Source organism: Salmo trutta, chromosome 21 (genome assembly GCF_901001165.1).
Source record: "Salmo trutta chromosome 21, fSalTru1.1, whole genome shotgun sequence".
Taxonomy (NCBI): domain Eukaryota; kingdom Metazoa; phylum Chordata; class Actinopteri; order Salmoniformes; family Salmonidae; genus Salmo; species Salmo trutta.
Window position 1 is genome coordinate 19,958,720 of NC_042977.1, and position 26,042 is coordinate 19,984,761.

Consider the following 26,042-nt stretch of genomic DNA (forward strand, 5'->3'; position numbering starts at 1 on the left):
CAACTGATTGGCTTAAACACATGAAGGAAAGAAATTCCACCAATTAACTTTTTGACAAGGCACACCTGTTAATTGAAATGCATCCCAGGTGACTACCTAATGAAGCGTGTTGAGAGAATTCCAAGAGCGTGCAGAGCTGTCAAGGCAAAGGTGGGTACTTTAACACTTTTCTGGTTACTACATTATTCCATGTGTTATTTCTTAGTTTTGATGTCTTCACTATTATTCTACAATATAGTGAAAATAAAAAACCATGGAATGAGGTCTTCTATGTTTTGACACACTGTATACAAAAAAAAATATTCTGAATTTTTCAGGTGACGCTGCAGCACCCTCAGCATTAATTCTTCCCGGGTTTCCATTTTAAAAATGGATATAATTTATTATTTTTTTACAAACATGGGTTGCATCACATTGTTTATGAAGATTCTCTTGAGCACTGGTACTCGATTAAATGTTGTACTTAATTCTATTTGATTGAAACTAATGAAGATTGTCTAAAGTGAATTATAGTGGCTTGGAAACACGATGACATTTCAGAAGGAAACAAATAATTAGTAGGAAAGCTTTTGTCATCATTGTGATGTCATTAGATTTACTTTAGATGCAGTATAACTACTGAACAAAAATATAAATGCAACATGTAAAAGTGTTGCATGTTTCCTGACCTGAAATAAAATATCCCAGACATTTTCCATAAACACAAAGCTTATTTCTCTAATTTTGTGCACATCCCCATTTATGAGCGTTTCTCCTTTGCCAAGAAAATCCATCCACCTGACAAGTGTGGTATATCTAGAAGCTGATTAAACAGCATGATCATTACACAGGTGCACCTTGTGCTGTAGACAATAAAAGGTCACTCTTTAAAATGTGCAGTTTTGTCACAACACAATGCCACACATGTCTCATGTTTTGAGGGAGTGTGCAATTGGCATGCTGACTGCAGGAATGTCCACCAGAGCTGTTGCCAGATAATTTAACGTTAATTTAAAGCCACCTCCAATGTCATTTTAGAGAATTTGGCAGTACGTCCAACCGGCCTCACAACCGCAGACCACATGTAACCACCCCAGCCCAGGACCCCCACATCTGTCTTCATCACCTGCGTGATCGTCGGAGCCCAGCCACCCGGAGAGCTGATGACACTGTGTTTGCACAACCGCAGAATTTCTGAACAAACTGTCTGAAACCATCTCAGGGAAGCTCATCTTCATGCTCGTCATCCTTACCAGGGTCTTGACCTGACTGTAGTTCGGCATCGTAACCAACTTCAGTGGCCAAATGCTCACCTTCGATAGCCATTGGCATGCTGGAGAAGTGTGCTCTTCACGGAATAATCTTGGTTTCAACTGTACTGGGCAGATGGCAGACAGCGTGTATGGCGTTTGTGTGGGCGAGTGGTTTCCGGATGTCAATGTTGTCAACAGAGTGGACTGTGGTGGCGTTGGGGTTATGTTATTGGCAGGCATAAGCTACGGACAATGAACACAATTGCATTTTATCAATGGCAATTTGATTGCAAAGAGATACCGTAATGAGATCCTGAGGCCCATTTCCAAGATGGCGTAGCAGTCAGATGTATTTTGGTCTTCGTGTCCCATGTATATACCTTTTTTCTTCACCTATCTTTTTATATTTTTCTAAACCTCAACTTCAAAACACTCTCCTGCAACCCGCCTCACCCAATGTGGTGCGGATCTGTTTTAAAATATTTTTATTTACCTCTAATCCGGAATCCCCCAACAGAGGCTAGCCAGCTCACTAGCTAGTAGTCAGCTAACCACTGCTAGCGGTCATCAGCTAACCATTAGCTCGGAAAGCTCTCGCCAGTTTGTACAACGCGACTCAAACCAGAGCATACTGGACCCATTTTCTCTCCATATCCCTGGATTCCTACCGCAAGCTCTGGACATTTTCAACAATATCATCGCAGCTGCTATCCGAGTGACTACTGGCTAACGTCGGTCCCGGAGCAAGCACCAATTAGCCTGGAGCTAGCCCATGCTAGGCCCTTTCTCCTGGCTAGCTAAAGTGGCCCATCAGCCACTCCTGGGCTACAATACCCAGACCCCTTCTACTGCCGGTATGGGGCACGGAACCCCGCCGATCCTTCACGACTGGACTACGACGTAATCTGCTCGAGGGGGTACTCAACTGGCCTCTACATCGCGATGTCCCCTGAATGCCCATCCGCTAGCTGTCTAAAGCATATTGGACTGTTAGCTGTATAGATCCATCGGCCAATTTCTCGGGCCACTATACCCGTTTTGCCAATTGGACTTGGACCCCTCTGCTACTCGGAACCCTACTAATCCATTACGACGGGTCTATCGACGTCACCGCATGCCGAGGCTAAAACAGACTTTCCTCCATCGAGACGTCCCTCTAAGGCCCTTCTGCTAGCCCCGGCCTGCTGGCCCCGGTCTGCTGGTCTGCTGGCCTGCTGGCCCCGGTCTGCTGGCCTGCTGGCCCCGGTCTGCTGGCTGTCTGAATCGCCGTGTCTCCAGCCAGCCCAACCACTCACTGGACCCCTATTGATCACCCGGCTACGCATGCCTCTCCCTAATATCAATATGCCTTGTCCGTTATGGTCCTGGTTAGTGATTATTGTCTTATTTCACTGTAGAGCCTCTAGCCCTGCTCAATATGCCTTAACCTACCATTTAGTTCCACCTCCCACATATGTGGTGACATCACCTGGTTTAAATGTCTCTAGAGTAAATATATCTCATCATTACTCAATGCCTAGGTTACCTCCAATGTACTCACATCCTACCATACCTCTGTCTATACATTATGCCTTGAATCTATTCTATCACACCCAGAAACCTGCTCCTTTTTCTCTCTGCTCTGAACGCACTAGACGACCAGTTCTGATAGCCTTTAGCTGTACCCTTATCCTACTTCTCCTCTGGTGATGTAGAGGTTAATCCAGGCCTTGCAGTGCCTAGCTCCACTCCTACTCCCCAGGTGCTCTCATTTGTTGACTTCTGTAACCATAAAAGCTTTGGTTTCATGCATGTTAACATTAGAAGCCTACTCCCTAAGTTTGTTTTATTCACTTCTTTAGCACACTCTGCCAACCCGAATGTACTAGCCGTGTCTGAATCCTGGCTTAGGAAGAACACCAAAAACCCTGACATTTCCATCCCTAACTATAACATTTCCCGGTGTTGGCCTGCAGAGTTCTGTCTTACTATCCAGGTCTGTACCCAAACAATTTGAGCTTCTACTTTTAAAAATCCACCTTCCAGAAATGAGTCTCTCACCGTTGCCGCTTGCTATAGACCACCCTCTGCCCCCAGCTGTGCCCTGGACACCATATGTGAATTGATTGCCCCCCCATCTATCTTCAGAGCTCGTGCTGCTAGGTGACCTAAACTGTGACATGCTTAACACCCCGGCCATCCTACAATCTAAGCTTGATGCCCTCAATCTCACACAAATTATCAATGAACCCACCAGGTACAACCCCAAATCCGTAAACACGGGCACCCTCATAGATATCATCCTAACCAACCTGCCCTCCAAATACACCTCTGCTGTTTTCAACCAAGAGCTCAGCCTCATTGCCTGCAACCATAATGGGTCTGCGATCAAAGGACCACCCCTCATCACGGTCAAACGCTTCCTAAAACACTTCTGCGAGCAGGCCTTTCTAATCGACCTGGCCCGGGTATCCTGGAAGGATATTGACCTCATCCCGTCAGTAGAGGATGCCTGATTATTCTTTAAAAGTGCCTTCCTCACCATCTTAAATAAGCATGCCCCATTCCAAAAAATTTGAACCAGGAAAAGATATAGCTCTTGGTTCTCTCCAGACCTGACTGCCCTTGACAAGCACAAAAACATCCTGTGGCGTTCTGCATTAGCATCGAACAGCCCCCGTGATATTCAACTTTTCAGGGAAGTTAGGAACAAATATACACAGGCAGTTAGGAAAGCTAAGGCTAGCTTTTTAAAGCAGAAATTTGCATCCTGTAGCACAAACTCAAAGTTCTGGGACACTAAAGTCCATGGAGAATAAGAGCACCAGCTGCCCACTGCACTGAGGCTAGGAAACACTGTCACCACTGATGAATCCACTATAATTGAGAATTTCAATAAGTATTTTTCTATGGCTAGCCATGCTTTCCACCTGGCTATCCCTACCCTGATCAACAGGCCGCCACCCCCCCAATCCTCCCCCATTTCTCCTTCACACAAATCCAGATAGCTGATGTTCTGAAAGAGCTGCAAAATCTGGACCCCTACAAATCAGCCGGGCTAGACAATCTGGACCCTCTCTTTCTAAAATGATATGCCCAAATTGTTGCAACCCCTATTACTAGCCTGTTCAAACTCTTTCGTATCGTCTAAGATTCCCAAAGATTGGAAAGCTGCCGCGGTCATCCCCCCCTCTTCAAAGGGGGTGACACCCTAGACCCAGACTGCTACAGACCTATATCTATTCTACCTTGCCTTTCTAAGGTCTTCGAAAGCCAAGTTAACAGATTACCGACCATTTCGAATCCCACCGTACCTTCTCCGCTACGCAATCTGGTTTCAGAGCTGGTCATGGGTGCACCTCAGCCACGCTCAAGGTTCTAAACGATATCATAACAGCCATCGATAAGAGACATTACTGTGCAGCCATATTCATCGACCTGGCTAAGGCTTTCGACTCTGTCAATCACAACATTCTTATTGGCAGACTCAGACTAAAATGATTGCCTTGCCTGGTTCACCAACTACTTCTCTGATAGAGTTCAGTGTGTCAAATCGGAGGGCCTGTTCGGACCTCTGGGGTGCCACAGGGTTCAATTCTCGGGCTGACTCTTTTCTCTGTATACATCAATGATGTTGCTTTTGCGTCTTTGATCCACCTCTATGCAGACGACACCATTCTGTATACCTCTGGCCCTTTGGACACTGTGTTAAATAACCGCCAGACGAGCTTCAATGCCATACAACTCTCCTTCCGTGGCCTCCAACTGCTCTTAAATGCAAGTAAAACTAAATGCATGCTCTTCAACCGATCGCTGCCCGCCCGTCCAGCATCACTACTCTGGACGGTTCTGACTTACAATATGTGGACAACTACAAATACCTAGGTGTCTGGTTAGACTGTAAACTCTCCTTCCAGACTCACATTAAACATCTCCAATCCAAAATTAAATCTAGAATTGGCTTCCTATTTCACAACAAAGCATCCTTCACTCATGCTGCCAAACACCCTCGTTAAACTGACCATCTTACCGATCCTCGACTTCGGCGATGTCATTTACAAAATAGCCTCCAACACTCTACTCAACAAATTGGATGCAGTCTATCACAGTGCCATCCGTTTTGTCACCAAAGCCCCATATACTACCCACTAGTGCGACCTGTACGCTCTCGTTGGCTGGCCCTCGCTTCATACTCATCGCCAAACCCACTGGCTCCAGGTCATCTACAAGTCGCTGCTAGGTAAAGCCCCGCCTTATCTCAGCTCACTGGTCACCATAGCAGCACCTACTTGCACACTCCTCTTCTGCACATTCTACCATTCCAGTGTTTAATTGCTTTATTGTAATTACTTCGCCACCATGGCCTATTGCCTTACCTCACTTATCCTACCTCATTTGCACATGCTGTATATAGACTTTTTCTACCGTATTATTGATTGTATGTTTGTTTGTTCCATGTGTAACTCTGTTATTGTATGTGTCGAACTGCTTTGCTTTATCTTGGCCAGGTGGCAGTTGCAAATGAGAACTTGTTCTAAACTAGCCTACCTGGTTAAATAAAGGTGAACAAAAATGTATATAATAATTGTCATGCCATTCATCTGCCGCCATCACATGTTTCAGCATGATAATGCACGGCCCAATGTTGCAAGGATCTGTACACAATTCTTGGAAGCTGAAAATGTCAATTCTTCCATGGCTTGCATACAACCAGACATGTCACCAGTGCTTGCCTTGGGCAGTAGCTCACTGGATCTGAGTCGCGGCACCTTAAAATGTTCTACTGCTTGAGCTCTTGTTCCTCTTGTAGAATATTAGCTCAAAAGTATTGTGGAGCTCCTACACCTTAGTATAAACAGTAATAGCACCCAAAATGAGTACAGCCACCTATTTCAGTCCAAGTCAAGCGCTGCATGTATCACCCATTGAGCATGTTCGGGATGCTCTGGATTGACTTGTACGACTGTGTTCCAGTTCCCGCCAATATCCAACAACTTCGCACAGCCATTGAAGAGTGGGACAACATTCCACAGGCCACAATTAACAGCCTGATCAACTCTGCGAAGGAGATGTGTTGCGCTGCATGAGGAAAATGGTGGTCACATCACATACTGACTGGTTTTCTGATCACCGCCGCTACTTTTTTAAAAAGGTATCTGTATTCCCAGTCATATGAAATCCATAGATTTAGAGCCTAAATTATTTATTTAAATTGACTGATTTCATTATATGAACTGTAACTCAGTAAAATCTTTGAAATTGTTGCGTTTATATTTTTGTTTAGTGTACACGCAGTGTACATCCACCAAAATGTCTTCAAGGCCACCCACATTTCTGGCTACACCATTGAAACTGGTACCTTACCCATATGGTTTAAGTTGGCACTGGAAGAAACGAAAGAGGCTGGAGAGGTGTTTTCAAACTAAGGTAGGATTCATTAAAGGCTAATCACTTTTTCTGGTGCTCCTATTCTGTTTGGTGGTGCTAACTTTTAAAAGTTGGGAGCACCAGTGCTACCAATGAAAACGTGTCTAGTTCAATCTAGCCCATTGTATTGCTGTCAATACATTAGTAGCCTTGAGTGAATGAGAGCAACAGTTCAATCCAGAGCCATTCAAGGTAAATAATAGCTGTTAGTCAATTAACTGTGGGCCTACTTTGGACGTCAAAATCAGATGTATCCAAACGTTATTTAGTTTTCTGTAAAATATTGCCATAGAGCTAGCCAGCGTGTAGTCCTAAAACCCGGAAATAGGTTTTGCTCTATAAGATAAGATAATAGTAGTCAGTTAACATGACCCTTATGAATCCTGTTTTTTGACTCCGGAGTAGCGCAGCGGTGTATAAGGCACTGCATCTGTGCTTGAGGCGTCACACCAGACACCCTAGTTCGAGTCCAGGCTGTTTCACAATCGGCCGTGATTGGGAGTCCCACAATTGTCCCAGCGTCGTCCGGGTTTGGCCGTCCATTGTAAATAACAATGTGTTCTTAACTTTCTTGCCTAGTTAATTAAAGGTTACACATTAAATTCTTCAAAATTCACAAAAAGTGACGTTAGCTGATGAAAATGATCTCATAATACGAAACATAAGCCTGTGTTCACAAACCTTATTTTCGGCGTTTATCCAAAAACGCCATTAATTCTCCCCATAGGCTTTGACCAACGAATGGCGGAGTTAGTACCTGTAAAAAGACGCCATTACTAATTCGCTATGTAAATAGTAGTTTACATTAACCAATGCAGTGTTTTTCTCCTTTACAACCACTAGATGGCACATTTAGGTCATATTTAAATACTGTACGTTACAGGTTAGGCCTCCAAAATATACATGTCAAACTATTGTGTGTGTGTGTGTTGTGCATATGGGATGGTTGAGATAATTACAGAATGTTTGGTCTACTTTTTAAACGTATTTTTCACTTTGTCAGTAACCTATTGATTTTTTTTTTTATATCAAAAAGGTTAAATATAAGTTCATTATAACATGTTTTTACGAGTCGTTTTGTGACGTACATTGCTGTCTAGAGTCATACAATTGTAGAGAAATTATATTTGTCCTCAATCTACAGTAACGTGTAAAGCTCCTCCCATGTGTAGTTTTTCCCCTGTAGTGTTCAGTTGGAGAGGACGAGTGCTTGGTCGACATTTTAGCACTGCATCATCAAGACTGACGTGGGGTCTACGTGGGCAGAGGCTCGAGCCATCCACTCCTACCATAATTAGTGACGAGTCTGACTACGTAAAACTTTGGTAAGTTATTACACGGTAGACTAGTCGTGGGACTCGTACTGAAAGGGGAAAAAAAGTAGAGAACAAAACAGAAAGATCACCGTTTACAATGACGCATGGACAAACTTCCAGTTTTGTCAGTCGAATCTACAGGCTAATGACAACGTTAGCTAAAGCTAGTTGCTAGCTCTGGTTACGTGGACAATCTCCTTCCTGTGTGTTAGCCAGCTGAAGGACTTTATGCACAGACACGAATGGAACAGTTTGCTCGCTTGCTAACTAACTGGCATAGACAAAGTGAATTGGATTGCCAGCCAGCGTCCGTATTACTTTTAGAAAACTAGCAGCTGTCTGCTACTAGCTAACGTTAGTTACATGATAAATAACGTTAGCTATCCACCTTTCATGCTTTTCGGTGTTAAGTCGCAGTTTCTCTCGAGCGTTTGTCTACAGCTGCATAAATTACGCTACTCCATTCACGTTCAATTTTTGGAAAGGTAGTTAGCCTGCTAACAAAAAATACCCTGTTAATAAATGTACCCAAAGTCTATCTTGTTTAGGTGCTGAATATGGCTACATATGTTATAAGCTAGCTCGCTACAAATGAACAATTTCAGAGTGACAGCTTCGAAACTCTGGATCCTCCCCTTTTGTGTTCAGACAGACATGCGGCTGTCTTTGCTATATGGGAGTAATGCCGGGGGGCACAGCTCTGACGGGGAAAAATCTTTTGGAACGGTTATCCAACTCGGAATTCGAAATCGGAAACTCTGGTTTCTTTATAGCGCTCCGACCTGAAGATCACTGACTTCATGTTTTGACCTCGTCCCCCCGAGGTCCCAGTTGACTTGAAAGCACCATTTAAAAATGGAAAACATGAACCAAGCAAACGCAACAATCACGTTTCACACAATGTTTAATTGAATATTTTAATTAAATCAAACGTTTGAAATGTGTTTCATGTAATGCATTGTCACTGAAGGGGCTTGTTCTGTAGTGACAGTAGGCCACTTGTAACTTATTCAAAAGCCCTCGAATTGATGGCATTTGTTCTCCAACATGCAAAGACACTAGGCGTTCCTTGCATTTCTTTAAAGTGTGTATCCCAGTTTAATCAATATGTTTACAGCACAGGAGGACCCTAACACAATACTTTAGCTAATGGGCTCCCAAGTGACGCAGCAATTTAAGGTACTGCATCTCAGTGCAAAAGGCGTCACTACAGACCCTTGTTCGATTCCAGGCTGTATCACAACTGGCCGTGATTGGGAGTCCCATAGGGCTGCGCACAATTGACCCAGCGTTGTCTGGGTTAGGTTTTGACCGGGGTAGGCCGTCATTGTAAATAAGAATTTGTTCTTAACTGACTTGCCTAGTTAAATAAAACAGATGTGCAAACAGTTCTGTTACATATTCTTATTCATTCCTTTACACGTGTGTATAAGGTAGTTGTTGTGAAATTGTTAGATTACTTGTTAGATATTACTGCATGGTCAATTAACATCTGCTAACCATGTGTATGTGACCAATAAAATGTTATTTGATTTTGATGGCAGCCCAATCAACCAGCACTGTTTTTGAGTAATCAGGCAGTTGTTCTGTACAAATGACAACATGAATTGCTTTTATCTAATGATATAATATTGAAATAGTCTTAGACTTACATTTCCTAAGGGAGCATCATTTGTTCTTATCTAATCATCTATTGGGGTGGGTTTTTTTTGTGCGCTTTTCAGCAGTCATGGCATCACCCAGGTGGGTGCTACATGTTTTGGCAATGTTCCAAAACACTCCAAACCAACTCATATATTACAGAATCCCATTCTTAATGATGTCGCTGCACAAGTGAAAAGTGCTTTTTTTGGGTTGATTCAATTACAAAAAATCGCGGTTTTCGGTTTTGATTTCTTTTTTGTGGATTGAATGCTGTAACAACTCAGAATAAAAGTCCCATGATGGGAAAGGGGGATACCTAGTCAGTTGTACAAGTGAAATGTGTCTTCCGTATTTAACCCAACCCCTCTGAATCAGAGAGGCGCGGGGGGCTGCCTTAATCAACATCCACGTTTTCGGTGCCCGGGGAACAGTGGGTTAACTGCCTTGCTAAGGGGCAGAACGACAGATTTTTACCTTGTCAGCTCGGGGATTCGATCCAACAACCTTTTGTAGTGACTGTCATTACTGCTTATCACTTATTAACCATTTTAATCACTTTACTTTAATAAAATGTTTCAGTTGTGTATATCACATTTGTTTTATTTCATTCCAAGTCATCATCTCTATAGAGCTGCTGCCTATGATGTCTGACAAAATCACTGTTTTAGTAGTTCTTCAAAGTAAATAAGGCATACTTTTATGACTGCTGAATACCAACTATCAATCACTTAGATCATCTATTTTTAAGGTAAAGATACCTCGCGAAGCAACTGCTTTCTATCCCTCTCGATCGCACATTCTCTCCGTGTCTGCTCCACAGACTGGACAAGTAGGCGGGCGGACAATGGATTATGGTCATTGTAGTTAATTACCACGTTTTCTGCGCTCAACTATTTAGAAAATTGGCCTGTTGGAAACTACAACTCTGAACTACATCGCACAGTTAATGCTTGATCTGATTATCTCTAAAGAAACTGTGCAGCGAGCGCACAGATTAAAAAAAATAAAAAGTTATTAAAGTAATTGAACCTACGTTGCTCAATTAGTTGTTTAAAACCGAAATGTTGGTTATTTTTCTGTTTAATTGCTCAGTACTACCCTGCACTCAATCTTGGATTCGTTTTTCCACTGTCCCATTAATCCATATTTACATATTTTTGTTTTTATTCATGTTTTTCATTCAAATGTGGATTCATGGCACAGTGGAATTTGAGTGCAGACACACAATTTAGAATGAGCTTTTGATGTAATATGAGTTGGTGTGGAGTGTTTTCTTATATGCTTTATAGTCAATTGCAAGTGATCACTCAGAAAAATGTGACAACCAATTTCCTTTGTCATGATACAAAATATAAAAAATTATGGTTTGGGGGATCAACTACAAGCTACAGGAAGAGTGAAAATAAGGACACATGGAAAAAAATGGTTAACTTCCCCTTCAATTGTGCTCAATTTCCTGACATTTCTAGTCCGATGACCATGGACACAGCGGTTGCGTCATCACAGCAGGATGGAAGTGTTGATTACTCTCTCTCTGATGAAGAACCAAGTCAGAGCGAATCCAACTCACCGACTGCTGTACATACTCAGGTAGCGCTTTTGTGTAGTGTGTGTGTTGTGGCCACTATCACTCTTATATTCAGAGATGCATCAGGATCTAAAGCCTGGTCCCAAATCTGGTGTTCTTGCCAACGCCGTTTCTCATTATCAAGCCAAACGCAACAATAAATGACAAGGAGTTGGCATGATGGCACAAACAAGCACATTTAGACACACTGATGCTGGAGTATCCTTTTCTGAAATATTGTTAATGGGTAGTAAAACCAATTGAACGTCTCTTGTTTTTCTCCAGGTTTCCGGAACAGGAGACTCCGCTGGCATGACAGTGGTGCAGTTACCTGTTGAGCAGACAGTTCAGGTCCAGGCTGTTATCCAGGCTCCTCAGGCCTCTGTCATCCAGTCACCACAGATGCAGACTGTACAGGTAGCTACTAGAGCTCCATCCCTTCCTTATACCCTCAGGTTGGGTCCCAACTTGTACCTCCCTTCCCTATAGTTCACTACTTTTGAAAGTAGTGGTCTATAGGTGTCATTGGGGATGCAGCCTCAAGGGTCACTCGTCTTGGCTCAATACAGTAATTCAGTAGTTTGTTTTTTTTCCCCCCCATAGAACAATTGCAGAATGGTTTTGAGTAGCTGTAGTTTGTTAGCCTGAGTGCCAGTCTGTTTGTCCCATCATGCCAAATTCTTGTCACTCTTTGTCATGTCGTTGATAAGGACAGCAATGGAGTTAGGAAGAGTACAGACATATCTGGGGCCAGGCTAGTAGTTTCTGATGTTGTGTATCAGTGATCCCAAGGATGTAACAAAGGAAGAGTACAGACATATCTGGGGCCAGGCTAGTAGTTTCTGATGTTGTGTATCAGTGATCCCAAGGATGTAACAAAGGCTATCTTCACATCTACAGGTGTGGGTGTTCTGATTCTAATGTAGCAATCTCTCTTAATTGGCCTTGTCTGAGAAATGGGTTTAGCCTTGTCTGTGATTTAAGCTAATCAGTTTGACCTTCATGCACCGGATGTTGTATTGTGTCTGGCAGTCTCTTAGAAAACACACTGTCTGCTTGCATTAGACAAATCGGCACATGTCACGCTCATTTTCCTTTTTTTTTTCTCTAAATCACACTCCCCAACAAAGAATGAGTCACAAATGGCACTCTATTCCCTATAGTGCACTACCTTTGACTAGAGCCCTGTGAATAGGGTGTTATTTGGAACACAACCTGAGATTTATACTGTTTGGGAATGACTTATTTTTCAGTTTTCAGTAAGGTATTTTAAAATGGACAGAGATGGCCCTACACAGGGACCGTGTCTATGCATTACTTTCAGACTTTTTTTTGCTCCAGATCACCTCTATAGCTGGGCTTGAAGGTGGGGAGTCGGCAGTCACAGACACACAGAAAAGAAGAGAGATTCTCTCAAGACGCCCATCTTATCGGTAGGCAGATATGAAAACATTGCATATATAAAAATTTTATGTATCCCAAAGGACACCTTATTCCCTATATAGTGCACTACTTTGGACCAGAGACCTATGGACCCTGGTTAAAAGTAGTGCACTATAAATGGAACAAGATGTACGTTTATATATTTGGGGCAGCACGTAGTGTAGCGGTTAGGAGTGTTGGGCCAGTAACCGAAAGGTCACTGGTTCGAATACCCGATCCGACTAGGTGAATAATGTCTGTGCTCTTGTACAAGGCACTTAATCCTAATTGCTCCTATAAGTCGCTCTGGATAAGAGCGTCTGCTAAATGACAACATTTTGATATACAGTGCATTCAGAAAGTATTCAGACCGCTTGACTTTTTCCACATTTTGATATGTTACAGCCTTATTCTAAAATTGATTAAAAACAAAAAATATCCTCAATCTACTCACAATACCCCATAATGACAAAGTAAACATATTTTAGCAAATTTAAAAAAAAAATAATAATAATAATCACATTTACATAAGTATTCAGACCCTTTACTCAGTACTTTGATGAAGCACCTTTGTCAGTGATTACAGTCTAGAGTCTTCTTGGGTATGATGCTACAAGCTTGGCACACCTGTATTTGGGGTTTCTCCCATTCCCCTCTGCAGATCCTCTCAAGCTCTGTCAGGTTGGATGGGGATAATCGCTGTACAGCTTTTTTCAGGTCTCTCCAGAGATGTTTGATTGGGTTCAAGTCCAGGCTCTGGCTGGGCCACTCAATGACGTTCAGAGACTTGTCCCGAAGCCACTCGTGCGTTGTCTTGGCTGTGTGCTTAGGGTCGTTGTCCTGTTGGAAGGTGAACCTTCGCCCCATTTTGAGGTCCTGAGCGCTCTGGAGGAGGATCTCTCTGTACTTTGCTCCGTTCATCTATGCCTCAATCCTGACTAGTCTCCCAGTCCATGCCGCTGAAAGAAATCCCCACAGCGTGATGCTGCCACCACCATTCTTCACCGTGTGGATGGTGCTAGGTTTCCTCCAGACGTGACACTCTGCATTCATGCCAAAGAGTTGAATCTTGGTTTCATCAGACCAGAGTACCCTTCCCCAGATCTGTGCCTCAACACAATCCTGTCTCTGAGCTTGGTTTTTGCTCTGACATGCACTGTCAACTGTGGGACCTTATATGGACAAGTGTGTGCCTTTCCTAATCATGTCCAATCAATTAAATTTTTATTATTATTATAATAATTTTTTATTTTATTTTAGTTTTTTTAACTAGTCAGTTAAGAACAAATTCTTATTTACAATGATGACCTACCCTGGCCAAACCCGGACAACGCTGGGCCAATTGTGCGCTGGCCTATGGGACTCCCAATCATGGCCGGATACAGCCTGGATTCGAACCAGGGACTGTAGTGACGCCTCTTGAACTGAGATGCAGTGCCTTAGACCGCTGCGCCATTCGGGAGCCGCAGGTGGACTCCAAGTTGTAGAAACATCTCAAGGATGATCAATGGAAACAGGATGCACCAGAGCACAATTTCAAGTCTCATAGCAAAGGGTCTGAATACTTATGTAAATAAGGTATTTCTGTTTTCATTTTTAATACTTTTGCAAACATTTCTAAAGGCGCGTTTTTGCTTTGTCATTATGGGGTATTGTGTGTGTATTGCTGAGGATTTGAAAAAAATGAATCAATTTTAGAATAAGGCTGTAATGTAACAAAATATGGAGGAAGTCAAGGGGTCTGAATGCTTTCCGAAGGCACTGTATAACCATTGACATTTCAAAGCAATCCAAGCAGAGTAGTTTATTACGTGCTTTCCTCTTTCCTTCAGAAAAATCCTCAATGAACTATCATCGGATTCCTCCTCAATTCCGAGAATTGAGGAGGAGAAACCTGAAGATGAGGTTCCACCCTCCAGTGTTTCTTCAGTTCAAGTTCCAACTTCAATCTATCAGACCAGCTGTGGCCAATACAGTGAGTTTCATTAGGCTCTGGTCAAAAGTGGTGCACTATACAAGGAATAGGTTGCCGTAGTTGGGACGCAACTATGGTGTAAATGTTGACTTGCACTCACTATTGTGACATTAAGTTCTATATCCAATTTGTGTTATTGTGTAAGATCTTAAACTGAGGATTCATTGTGGAGGCTAAATGCTCCATGTTACAGTAGTGCATCAATAAGCTAGTGACCCAACCTTACCATCCATAAAGTACAGTGCTTTTTTTATATTTGAAGAAAACATCTAATCTAATAGATCGAAAGGTGCTGCTTAGAAACGGCTGATAACAGTAATGAGCTATTTGTCGCCAGTGTTCAAAAATGCAGAACTGCGTGTGACAGTTGTCACTCGTTGACAAAATAAACTCCCACACCCTTTTACTTCTGCACATTGATTATTCATGTTTTGGTCAGAGACCTTTTTTAGATTCACACTAACATCCATATATACCTCTGAGTAACCCTTTACTTCTAAAAACGTGTGTCCCTCTTCAGTTGCCATCACCCAGGGGGGAGCCATCCAGATAGCCAGCCCAGGCAGTGAGGGCCTCCAGGGTGTACAGTCACTGGCCATGTCCAACTCTGGTACCCAGATCCTGCAGTACGCAGCCCAGGCAGGGGACTCTGGACAGCAGTTATTCTCTGTGCAAGGTGGCCAGGTGGTGATACAAGGTAAGAACTGTACTGAACCCTTTACACTCGTGGGAATTGGCTTATGTGGATACGTCTAAATTAAAATGTTTCTTACAGAGGAAATATGGAAAGCATATACATACGCATGGTGGCAATTGAAAGGGAACAGTTTGGGGATCATGGGGAAATTATTAGACTAAAGTTGAGGACACAACAGTTCATCTGACAAGACTGAATCCAAACACTACAATGTTGATTTTATGTGCATTTTACATTTACTGTACTTTTCACCATATTTGTTGATAACGAAATCTGAAAATACTGTGGATGCATTCAGTAATATGATAAGAATATTCTTGGAACATGTGGGGTAGGTGCAACATAAGGGTTTGAGTGAGAGGACTAACTGGTGTCTCCAAGTGGACACGCATCTCTCCAAAGTGCACAGTTCCTAAGTCATTTCAATGCACTTTTATGACTCAAAGAAGTCTTCAACACTAAGGTACTTTTTTGAGCTCTTTTAGCTGTGCCGTTGAGGGACTAGAGCAAGCACACTTGTAGTTGTTTTGTTTGGAACACAACCCTGCATCCCCACCATCACACAATTACTGTCGCTGTTTACTCAATCCAAAAACACAATCTGGGTCAGATAGGAATTATTTAAAATGTATCTATTGCCAACATGGCTAGCTTTATTATCAAATAAATCTTAGTGTTAGGCTTTCACAAGGTAATTCAGAGAAACGGATTGTTATTTTGGTGTGCATAGGAGTCATGAGTGCATTCATGTGTGCGTTCCTCAGTGAATTCTCTTTACAACAGACAAACAGGCTCATTCTGTTCAGAACAACCCAGGGTTTGACGCCATGTCATCTTGTAACTACATCAAACATAGTGATCATAAACATTAATACTGTACATGACATGGAAATGTGAAATGCACATTTTGACTCAGTGTTTGGCTTGCTTGTATGACATCAGTGGTATTTATTATAATCCTCAATGTCTCATCTTCCAAAATGCATAGAGCCCTTTTCATTTACAGGATTTCCCTCACTCAGACAACCCAAAATCTGCAAAAGTTGCCCAATTAGCAGGAGGGATGGTGCAACTTCTTGACCCGTGCGGTGCTCAAGTTCAGAACGGCTGTCAGTCAAAACCCATACAGCACTGTGAAGCACAGAGCCTGAGCTCTGATGTCATTTATAGTATGTTACTGGAAAGCCACTGCGTTTCAATTTAGGCGCTTATCAGTGCCCAAATCTGCCTTTTTCAACCAGAACACAGGTATGAGTGTAAAGAGCTACATGAACTCCAATCTCTTTATGTCCCAAATGGCATGCTCTTCCCTAAATCAGGATGTTTTTCTTTTATTGTCCAGTGTTGGTGATCGCGTGCCCACTGGAGCTACTTCTTGTTTTTAGCTGATAGTAGTGGAGCCCGGTGTGTGTGTGTGTGTGTGTGTGTGTGTGGTCATCTGCTGCGCTAGCCCATCCGTGACAAGGACCGACTAGCCCATCCGTGACAAGGACCGACTAGTTGTCCGAGATGCTGTTCTGCACACCACTGTTGTACTGCGGCGTTATTTGTCTGTTTGTGGCCCGCCTGTTAACTTGCATGATTCTTGCCAATCTACCTCGACCTCTCTCGTCAACGAGCTGTTTTGGCCCACAGGACTGCCACTGACTGGATGATTTTTGTTTGTCGCACAGTTTGCGGAAAACTCTCAACACTGTTGTGCGTGAAAAGCACTGGAGGGCAACTGTTTCTGAGATACTGGATCCGCCTTACCTGGCACCGACGATCATACCACACTCAAAGTTGCTTAGGTCACTCATTTTGCCCATTCTAATGTTCAATCGAACAGTAACTGAATGCCTCAATGCCTGGCTGACGTATTTATATAGCAAGCCACGGCCACGTGACTCACTGTCTGTAGGAGCGATCCATTTTCGTGAACGGGGTTGTTTATCTAATAAACTGGCCAGTGAATGTATATCTCTCATGCGTGGGAATACTTTGGAACAGATTTCCAAAATTTAAAGTAACTTGGAGCTGATTTGCTGGTGTTTTCAGTCTTATGTCCAGCAACTAAATATTTTTTTTATTAAAATATCAATAAAAATAAAAAAATGCTCAGAACTTAGGTGGCCAAATAAAATCACCTGAAAGCCAAATTCGGCCTGCGGGCCCCCAGTTGGGGAACACTGCCCTATATAATGCAATACTTTCGGACCAGGACCCATGGGTAATAGGGTTCACATTTTGGATACAGTCTGTACTTTATAATCATCTGGTCTTTCTGTCCTTAGGCTTCCTAGTTATTTCATTACATTACATTGAAATAGTGTGCTTCATTAAGTCATGGGTTTGCATTCATTTAGCAGAAGAACAGAAGAAGGCTCTCTAAGTGGCTGGAGCATGACTAGTTTTTCTCAAAGAAATGTCAATCATGGTTGGTTGACCCTGTAATGTTACTTACAGTACCATGCAACCAGTGTCATGATTTAACAATAGAGTATACACTACCGTTCAAAAGTTTGGGGTCACTTAGAAATGTCGTTGTTTTTGAAAGAAAAAACATTTCTGTCCATTTTTAAAAGGCCAGCAGCCCGGAGTCGCCTCTTCACTGTTGACGTTGAGACTGGTGTTTTGCGGGTACTATTTAAGGAAGCTGCCAGTTGAGGACTTGTGAGGTGTCTGTTTCTCAAACTAGACACTCTAATGTACTTGTCCTCTTGCTCAGTTGTGCACCAGGGCCTCCCACTCATCTTTCTATTCTGGTTAGAGCCTGTTTGCACTGTTCTGTGAAGGGAGTAGTACACGGCGTTGTACGAGATGTTCAGTTTCTTGGCAATTTTTCGCATGGAATAGCCTTCATTTCTCAGAACAAGAATAGACTGACGAGTTTCGGAAGGAAGTTCTTTGTGTCTGGCCATTTTGAGCCTGTAATCGAACCCACAAATGCTGCTCCAGATACTCAACTAGTCTAAAGAAGGCCAGTTTTATTGCTTCTTTAATCAGAACAAAAGTTTTCAGCTGTGCTAACATAATTGCAAAAGGGTTTTCTAATGATCAATTAGCCTTTTAAAATTATAAACTTGGATTAGCTAACACAACGTGCCATTGGAACACAGGAGTGATGTTTGCTGATAATGGGCTTCTGTACGCCTATGTTGATATTCCATAAAAAATCTGCGGTTTCCAGCTACAATAGTCATTTACAACATTAACAATGTCTGCACTGTATTTCTGATCAATTTGATATTATATTAATGGATGAAAAAGGTGCTTTTCTTTCAAAAACATGGACATTTCTAAGTGACCCCAAACTTTTGAATGGTGGTGTATATGAATGGTTTTAGATTAGTTCATCAGAGCATTGTAATGGTTTCCCTTAAGTCAGTTTCCCTGTATTTCAATGGTACTTCTTTACAGCTGGACTTATTTTCCAGAGAAACTGATGAAAAACCTTAAATCATATCCTAACAAGTAGTAAAAGCCAATCCTCAGGGACTGCTTCAATCAGGGTGCTCACATTAGTACTACTACTGCTGTTATTTGGGCACACTAACCTCCTGTTTGATCTCCGTTGCCTAGTTGCGTCATAGGGTCTAAAAATATCCAGCTAGCCCTCCCTGTCTTTCCCTCCCTCCCCCCTGCCTCGCTGCATTGTGTAGCTCCACTTTAGCATTTGATCCAGGAGAAGAGCAGGGGGAGGGGCCATGAGGTGGAATGTCTTATTGACTTCAGCAGGGCCAGTGATGTCATTGTGATGTCAATGTCTCTAATTGTAATTTTGTGCAAAGTTGATGGGTGACCTCTCCATGCAGGCAGAGCGAGACACACACAGGCAGAAAGACAGTCTGATAAAGACAGAAAAAGAGTGTGGTTCTGTGGAGCCTGTGTTAGAGTAGAATATATATGGCTGTTACTGGAGATGAGACTGAATCAGGTATGTAACTGTTGTTTTTAAGTTTATCTTTCTAAGTGTTTCTCAGACTTAGATTTTCATAGAAAATGAAATTTTGCATGCTGGCAGTAATTGAAAATGTATAGCTGCATTGTTGTACAATTCAGATATCAATCTATCTGCATCGTCTATATTTCGACGGCTAAATACATCTTTATACATTTTGTTTTTGTGAGGAATGACTTTAAAGTTGGGTTGGTTAAATGTCTTTACAGAACTTTTAAGCGTTGATAAAAAGATTTATGTAGTCTACCAAAGGTGCCAGTTCGCTTGGAGTCTTCAGAGTATTTTTTCAAGATACTGAGTGTTTTTAAGGGAACAGAGGAAACCAATAGCAAACTGAGACGTGCACTGACTGAGGGTTAATAGCTAGCTACCACAGAGGCATCTTGCCCACAGTTCTTTCTGAGACTTGAACACCTTGCAAGAGTACTGTATAATTACCATTCAGCATTCCTGTAGTGAAAAGCTAGACATAACTGTTGACCGAACAAGACGGTAAATGTTTGGTTAGCTTGCTCAATCCGCCGGTACCGGTCTGCCTGCCCCCTGAAATGCTCAAACAGAATGCTTCTCTGGATCAGCGAGGGAGAGGGGTGGTGGATGTGTGTTGACGTCAATCCGGTTTCCTGGAAGCAGATCTGGGCAGGGAAATGAAAATGCGTCGAGTGAGACCCAGATTGACGTCAGCAGGGTGTCATGCTGTGATTAGGCTACAGACAGAACAGAGCCCTCTGAGAGCAGTGAGCACAGCGTCGGCGATGCCAGTTTCAGTAATCCACTCCGATGACGACAGAGAGAGAAGAGCTCAGCCTGGTGTAGCCCCTCACATCTGCAGGCTGATGCTTGCTCACTCATGCGTTAAAACACTAGTGCAGTGGTAGCATTTGGGCTATTATCAATTCATAAATGTTACCAAAATTTTTTTTTTTTTTTGTATAATTGTTTGTTCTTGCCATATAGGTGCCTTCAAAGTATTCATACCCCTTGATTTATTCAACATATTCCACGTTGTTACAGCCTGAATTCAAAATGGATTAAATATATTTTTTTCTCACCAATCTACACACAATATCCAATGACAAAGTAAAAACATGTTTTTAGACATTTTTAAAAATGTATTAAATGAAATACTGAAATATCTCATTTACATAAGTATTCACACACCTGATGCAAAAATCCCTAGTCTATGACAGCACCCATGCTTGAAAATATGAAGAGTGGTACTCTGTGTGTTGTGTTGGATTTGCCCCAAACATAACACTTTGTATTCAGGTCAAAGTTAATTTCTTTGCCGCATTTTTTGCAGTTTTACTTTAGTGCCTTGCAAACAGGATTATTGAGTTGGAATATTTTTATTCTGTACAGGCTTCCTTCTTTTCACTCTGTCATTTAGGTTAGTATTGTGGAGTAACTACAATGTTGTTAATCCATCCTCAGTTTTCACATATCATAGCCATTAAACTGTGTATCTGTTTTAAAGTCACCATTGGCCTCATGGTGAAATCCCTGAGTGGTTTTATTCCTCTCTTGCAACTAAATTTGAAAGGACGCCTGTCTCTTTGTAGTGACTGGATGTATCGATACACCATCCAAAGTGTAATTAACTTCCCCATGCTCAAAGGGATATTCAATGTCAGCTTTTTGCTATTTTTAACCATCTACCAATAGGTGCCGGTCTTTGCGAGGCATTGGAAAAACCTCCCTGGTCTTTGTGGTTGAAATCTGTTTGAAATTCATTGCTCGACTGAGGGGCCTTACAAATAATTGTATGTGGAGTACAGAGATGAGGTAATCATTCAAAAATAATGTTAAACACTATTGCACACAGAATAAGTCCATGCAACTTGTGACTTGTTAAGCACATTTTTATACCTGAACTTACTTCGTTTTGCCATAACAAAGGGGTTGAAGACAAGACTCAAGACATTTCAGCGTTTAGTTTTACATTTTTTTTTATTAAATTTTTTTTTCTTGCCCTTTTTCTCCCCAATTTCGTGATACCCAATTGGTAGTTAGTCTTGTCCCATCGCTGCAACCCCTACAGACTCGGGAGGGGCGACGGTTGAGAGCCATGCGTCCTCCGAAACACGACCCTGCCAAGCCGCACTGCTTCTTGAAACACTGCTCGCTTAACTCGGAAGCCAGCCACACCAATGTGTCGGAGGAAACACCGACCGAAGTCAGCTTGCAGGCGCCCAGGGAGTCACTAGAGCGCGATGGGACAAGGAAATCCTGGCTGGCCAAACCTTCCCCTAACCCAGACAACGCTGGGCCAATTGTGCACCGCCTCATGGGTCTCCCAGTCACGGCAGGCAGTGGCACAGCCTGGGCTCGAATCCGGGTCTGTAGTGACGGCTCAAGCACTGCAACGCATTTGTAAACATTTCTGAAAACATAATTACACTTTGACATTATGGGGTATTATGTGTAGGCCAGTGACACACACAATCTCAATTTAATCATTTTTAAATCGGGCTGTAACACAAAATGTGGAAAAAGTCAAGGGTTGTGAATACTTTCTGAAGGCACTGTAAGCATGATAGTTTGTGACAAACATCTTTAGTTTTTTCTCTCCTGTAGTTACTTTGCAGTTACTATTAGAAGAGATTAGAAAGGTATTTATCAAAATACCAGCAATCGGATGAAAATCTCAATTCCTAAACCGAGGAGCACATTGGAAATAAGTGTGTTTTACGCTTTTGTGTTATCCTCAGATTTAAAAAAAATATGTATGTATTCTATTTTTTTTTTTTTTAAATGCCGGAACAGGTCAGAAATGTACAGTAACAGTCAAGACACACCTACTCATTCCAGGGTTTTTCTTTATTTTCACTATTTTCTACGTTGTAGAATAATAGTGAAGACATCAACTATGGAATGATGTAGTAACCAAAAAAGTGTACAACAAATAAATGTATTTTATATTTGAGATTCTTCAAAGTAGCCACCCTTTGCCTTGATGACTTTTGACTGGTATGGTAGATTGGGAAATAGATTTAGAGGTATGCAGTATAGAAAGTGAGTCGAGGAATGGGGGATTGAACCGCTCTCTAGGGCCATATGTGGTTCAGGGGCGGCAGCACTACCACTAGACTACCCCCCTGGCAACCTCTGGGATTTCTTTGTACTTTTAAATTGTTTTTTAATTAATCATCACCAAATAATGTAGGCTGCTATCAGTGATGCTGTCTCTTCTTTCACTTTTGATGGCAGTTATCCACCCAGTAACCAGATAATGACAATTGTCTTTACATAATTGTCGTAATTAATCCCCCCCACCATCGCCTATAAAGCTAATATCCTCTCTATTCTTTAATGTCAATGTGCACGTTGATAATCTGATAAAGACAAGAACACTGGTTATATAAGCTGCTTGTTCAGAGGTTTTTTATGACATCAACCAATCAGTGAAATGGTTTTTAATTGAGTTAGGCCTACTGTGTTGGGCAAGGTGATTGTCTATCAATCATGGTGTTAAGTCACAGGCCATTGGTTAATCTTTTTACAGAGGGGTCAAAAGTGAGGGTTCCTGGCTCTCGTCATGGATCACGCTCTGAATGCATCCCAAATGGCACCATATTCCCTTTTATAGTGCACTACTTTTGACCAGGGCCCAGAGGGAATAGGGTGCCATTTGGGATGAATTCTCACACTCTCCCAGTCCAGATTTGACAGAACTACTCAAACCTACGGTACTCTCCCTAATTTGGCAGCTGTGCTGTGATCTTAAATCTGTCTGTAGAAAAATAACAATTTAAATTAGGTTTGTTTTGCTTAATTCACTTGTGTCTGTTGGAATCTGGGCTTGTCTGGTCGTTTTAATAGAAAGTGGTCAGTTTTTTTGCCGTTAAGGATTCCCATCTACTATATTTGTATTTTGTTTGTCTAATTTACAGTTGCTTATTCTGTACAAAAAAAATACAGTACTTGATTTTCACCCAGCAAGCTAAATACAGTTGGTCATTACAAGTGGGAATTTGTATTCTGATGTCCTGTCTGTCTCTCTGTGCAAGTGATGAACTTGATTTAAGTAAATTACTATCAAAACTAACCCTGATGTTCTGTCTGTGTTCTCTAGCTGCCACTGGAGATATGCCAGCGTACCAGCTGCGTTCGCCCACCTCGAGCATGCCCCAGGGCCTGGTGATGGCTGCGTCCCCAGGCTCCCTGTCCATGCACAGCCCCCCGGTGCACACTGAGGAGGTCACACGCAAGAGGGAGGTCCGCCTCATGAAGAACAGGTGAGACGGACGCAGTTGGCGTCCCAAATGGCACCCTGTTCCCTTTTATAGTGCACTACATTTGACCAGAGTTCCTGATCAAAAGTAGTACACTATAGAGAGTAGGGTGCCTTTTGGGACACAGACACATTTGACTTGAATTGCTCTGAATTTGGCTAACAACTGAGAAAGGGGAATAGATTTCGAAATCATTCATACTCATCTTTCGGTTTCCTCACTTTCCTGTAGATTTTTTTTATTTTTTTTATAATTGGTTAGCTGTAAAGGTTGAGTGGATGTTATGTGAATCGTCTGAGGTGTATTTGTTCACTTTTGATTGGTGCTTAGTGCTGGAATTTCTCACACTGACCATCTCTTTTCCCCCGTCTTCTCCAGGGAGGCTGCACGGGAGTGCCGCAGGAAAAAGAAAGAGTATGTCCGGTGTCTGGAGAACCGCGTGGGTGTGCTGGAAAACCAAAACAAGACCCTCATCGAGGAACTCCGAGCATTAAAGGACATTTACTGCCACAAGAACGAGTAGCTCAGTAGCTGTACTCAGCCTTGTGCCAGGAGAGAGAGATCCTACTGAAAAGGCTCATATAGTTCTGTTTACAGACTGACTGCTCTAAAAGACTGGAACAAAAACTACTTTCACTGTCTACTCTGCTTTTTCAGGCCCAGTCACTTTGATACTGCATCAGAGGTTGTCAGGCGGCCATAGGCTTGTGCTCTCCGGGCACAAGTCAAGTCTTGCTCTGGCCCAGGGCCCCTGTCTGTCCTCACTCATGCGCTTGCAAGTGAATACACAAGTCTCGCCCAGCCGCGTTTTGCTTTTGCTATTTTCAGGGAGGCAACCAATGAGAAGCCAGCCTGCAGAGGAAGAGGAAGTACATGTGCTTCCTGAAGGCACACCGCTCACCTCCACTGACTCACCACAGTGGAGAAGCAAAAGCTAAAGACCTGCGATAGAGCCTCATTATCAGCCAGCAAGTTTGTGCAAGCAGACTCACCAGCAAGCCAACCTACCTTAGCCTAAGTGCCAGTCTGTTTATGCTATCATGCCAACTCCTTGTTACTTCTTGTCATGTTTGGCTTGACAATGAAACCAATCAAGTTGGCAAGAGCACCAACAGATCTAGGACCAGGCTAAACCTATCTATCTTTACTACCTATCTTTACTTTTCACTGCTAGCTAGAGTTGTTCTTATATTACTATACTTCTCTTCTCACCTTGGCTGTAGTCAACATTCCTTTGTGAAATTAGATTAACCCCTTTCAGGACGAAGTGTGATGAGTAAATACACTTTCTGAATCATTGAAGTTTTGGAATGCTGTATTTGGCCATATGAGTCAATTCAAAAATGTTTGACTTAAAGGTCCAATGCAACTGTTTTTATCTCCATAGCAACTAATTCCTGGGTTACAATGAAGTACCTTACTGTGATTGTTTTCACTTAAAGTGGTAAAAAATAAAAAAAATGTGTTTCTTAGCAAAGAGCTATTTCTCAAGCAAGAATTTAGCTTGGGCTGTCTGGGAGTGGTCTGAGCTGTTATTGGCAGAGGTTTGGAATGCCCTTTCTTATAGGTCTATTAACTCATTTAAGACCAAAACACCATCCCACCAAAACAGGCTGAAATTTCAGGTGGTCTTTTCAAACAGCTCTTCCACAAAAAGGGCATTGTCATTTTTTTTCAATTTCACAGTATAATTCCAACCTCATAGTTTTGAAATGAGTTTAAAACGCAGGCAAATCTAGTTTTTGACCGCACTGGGCCTTTTAATGTGTTACTTGAATTAATGTGTAAGACCCAGTGGCAAGGATCTAACATGCTGACCAAACCGCACTAGCTTGCTGTTGCTAGCTTATTTGTCCTGGGATATAAACATTGGGTTGTTATTTTACCTGAAGTGCACAAGGTCCTCTACTCTGACAATTTCATCCACAGATAAAATGGTAAACCAAATTTGTTTCATCTCTCCTCCTTCCTTCAGGCTTCTTTTTCTTCTTTGGACTTCATATGGAGGTTGGAAACCGACTTTACAGCATTACTACAACCGACCAGAGTGTGGACCTCAGTTCATCTTTCAATCACCCACATGGGTATATGCTCCTTAAAACCAATGAGGAGATGGGACGTCGGTCTATGCTCCTAAAATCCAATGAGGAGATTTGAGAGGCAGGACTTGCAGCACGTTGAGCGTCACAAATAGAACCAAGTTCTATTTTGCATTGGACGCGACGCGAGTGGTGTGGTCAGCATGTATGCCTTTTACTTGATGTGCTCTTTTCAAATGGCACAGTTCAAATAAGAAAATTAACATGACATGCCCCTCAGAGGAATTTTAAATTAAATAATTATATATTTATAGCCATCTGAGGAATCTTATCTTACCAAGACCATGTTGAAATGACTATTGCTATGCTACTCTTTCAAAATGGCTACATTTTCCATTTACTGAATGGCTCACCAATCGTTCTCCACTTTGTCTGTCTTGGAACATTACTGTGCTGTGCCAGTATACTGTACACATGTTTAAAAAAAATAAAAAATAAAATACAACCACGGAAAGTACTGATGAGCTAATGCTTGGGTATTTTGACTGTCTTTATAAAAAATGTATGTG

The 26,042-nt window shown here is 42.2% G+C and overlaps 2 protein-coding genes across 4 annotated transcripts in view; one reads left to right on the forward strand and one right to left on the reverse strand.

Moving 5' to 3' along the window:
* The window catches only part of LOC115156881 (ladderlectin-like), a 20,426-nt gene extending 13,002 nt beyond the window's left edge, over nucleotides 1-7,424 (reverse strand). The window contains exon 1 of the mRNA XM_029704683.1: nucleotides 7,320-7,424. The gene's annotated coding sequence lies outside the window, so the exon portion shown is untranslated. The remainder of the gene's footprint in view (nucleotides 1-7,319) is intronic.
* Nucleotides 6,620-24,906, forward strand: LOC115156873 (cAMP-responsive element modulator). 3 transcript variants are annotated; one of them, XM_029704668.1, is made up of 9 exons: nucleotides 6,620-6,638; nucleotides 7,811-7,963; nucleotides 11,068-11,188; nucleotides 11,451-11,582; nucleotides 12,507-12,598; nucleotides 14,420-14,562; nucleotides 15,083-15,259; nucleotides 23,275-23,437; nucleotides 23,813-24,906. In XM_029704668.1, exons 3-9 carry the CDS (start codon nucleotides 11,072-11,074, stop codon nucleotides 23,955-23,957), a joined length of 969 nt encoding a protein of 322 aa, XP_029560528.1. In that variant the 5' UTR covers nucleotides 6,620-6,638; nucleotides 7,811-7,963; nucleotides 11,068-11,071; the 3' UTR covers nucleotides 23,958-24,906. The 3 variants fall into 3 exon arrangements, with proteins under 3 accessions (XP_029560528.1, XP_029560527.1, XP_029560529.1); XM_029704667.1 differs by lacking the exon at nucleotides 6,620-6,638 and having other exon boundaries at nucleotides 7,796-7,963; XM_029704669.1 differs by lacking the exons at nucleotides 6,620-6,638; nucleotides 7,811-7,963; nucleotides 11,068-11,188; ... (2 more) ...; nucleotides 14,420-14,562; nucleotides 15,083-15,259 and adding an exon at nucleotides 18,947-19,175.
* Nucleotides 24,907-26,042: the final 1,136 nt, after the last annotated feature.

Excerpts from the sequence above, each read along its gene's own strand:
- LOC115156873 (XM_029704667.1), top strand. The coding sequence starts at position 7,803 with ATGTGTAGTTTTTCCCCTGTAGTGTTCAGTTGGAGAGGACGAGTGCTT. Across the intron at positions 11,189-11,450 it reads CGACTGCTGTACATACTCAG|GTTTCCGGAACAGGAGACTC; the intron begins GTAGCGCTTTTG and ends GTTTTTCTCCAG. Across the intron at positions 12,599-14,419 it reads TCAAGACGCCCATCTTATCG|AAAAATCCTCAATGAACTAT; the intron begins GTAGGCAGATAT and ends TCTTTCCTTCAG.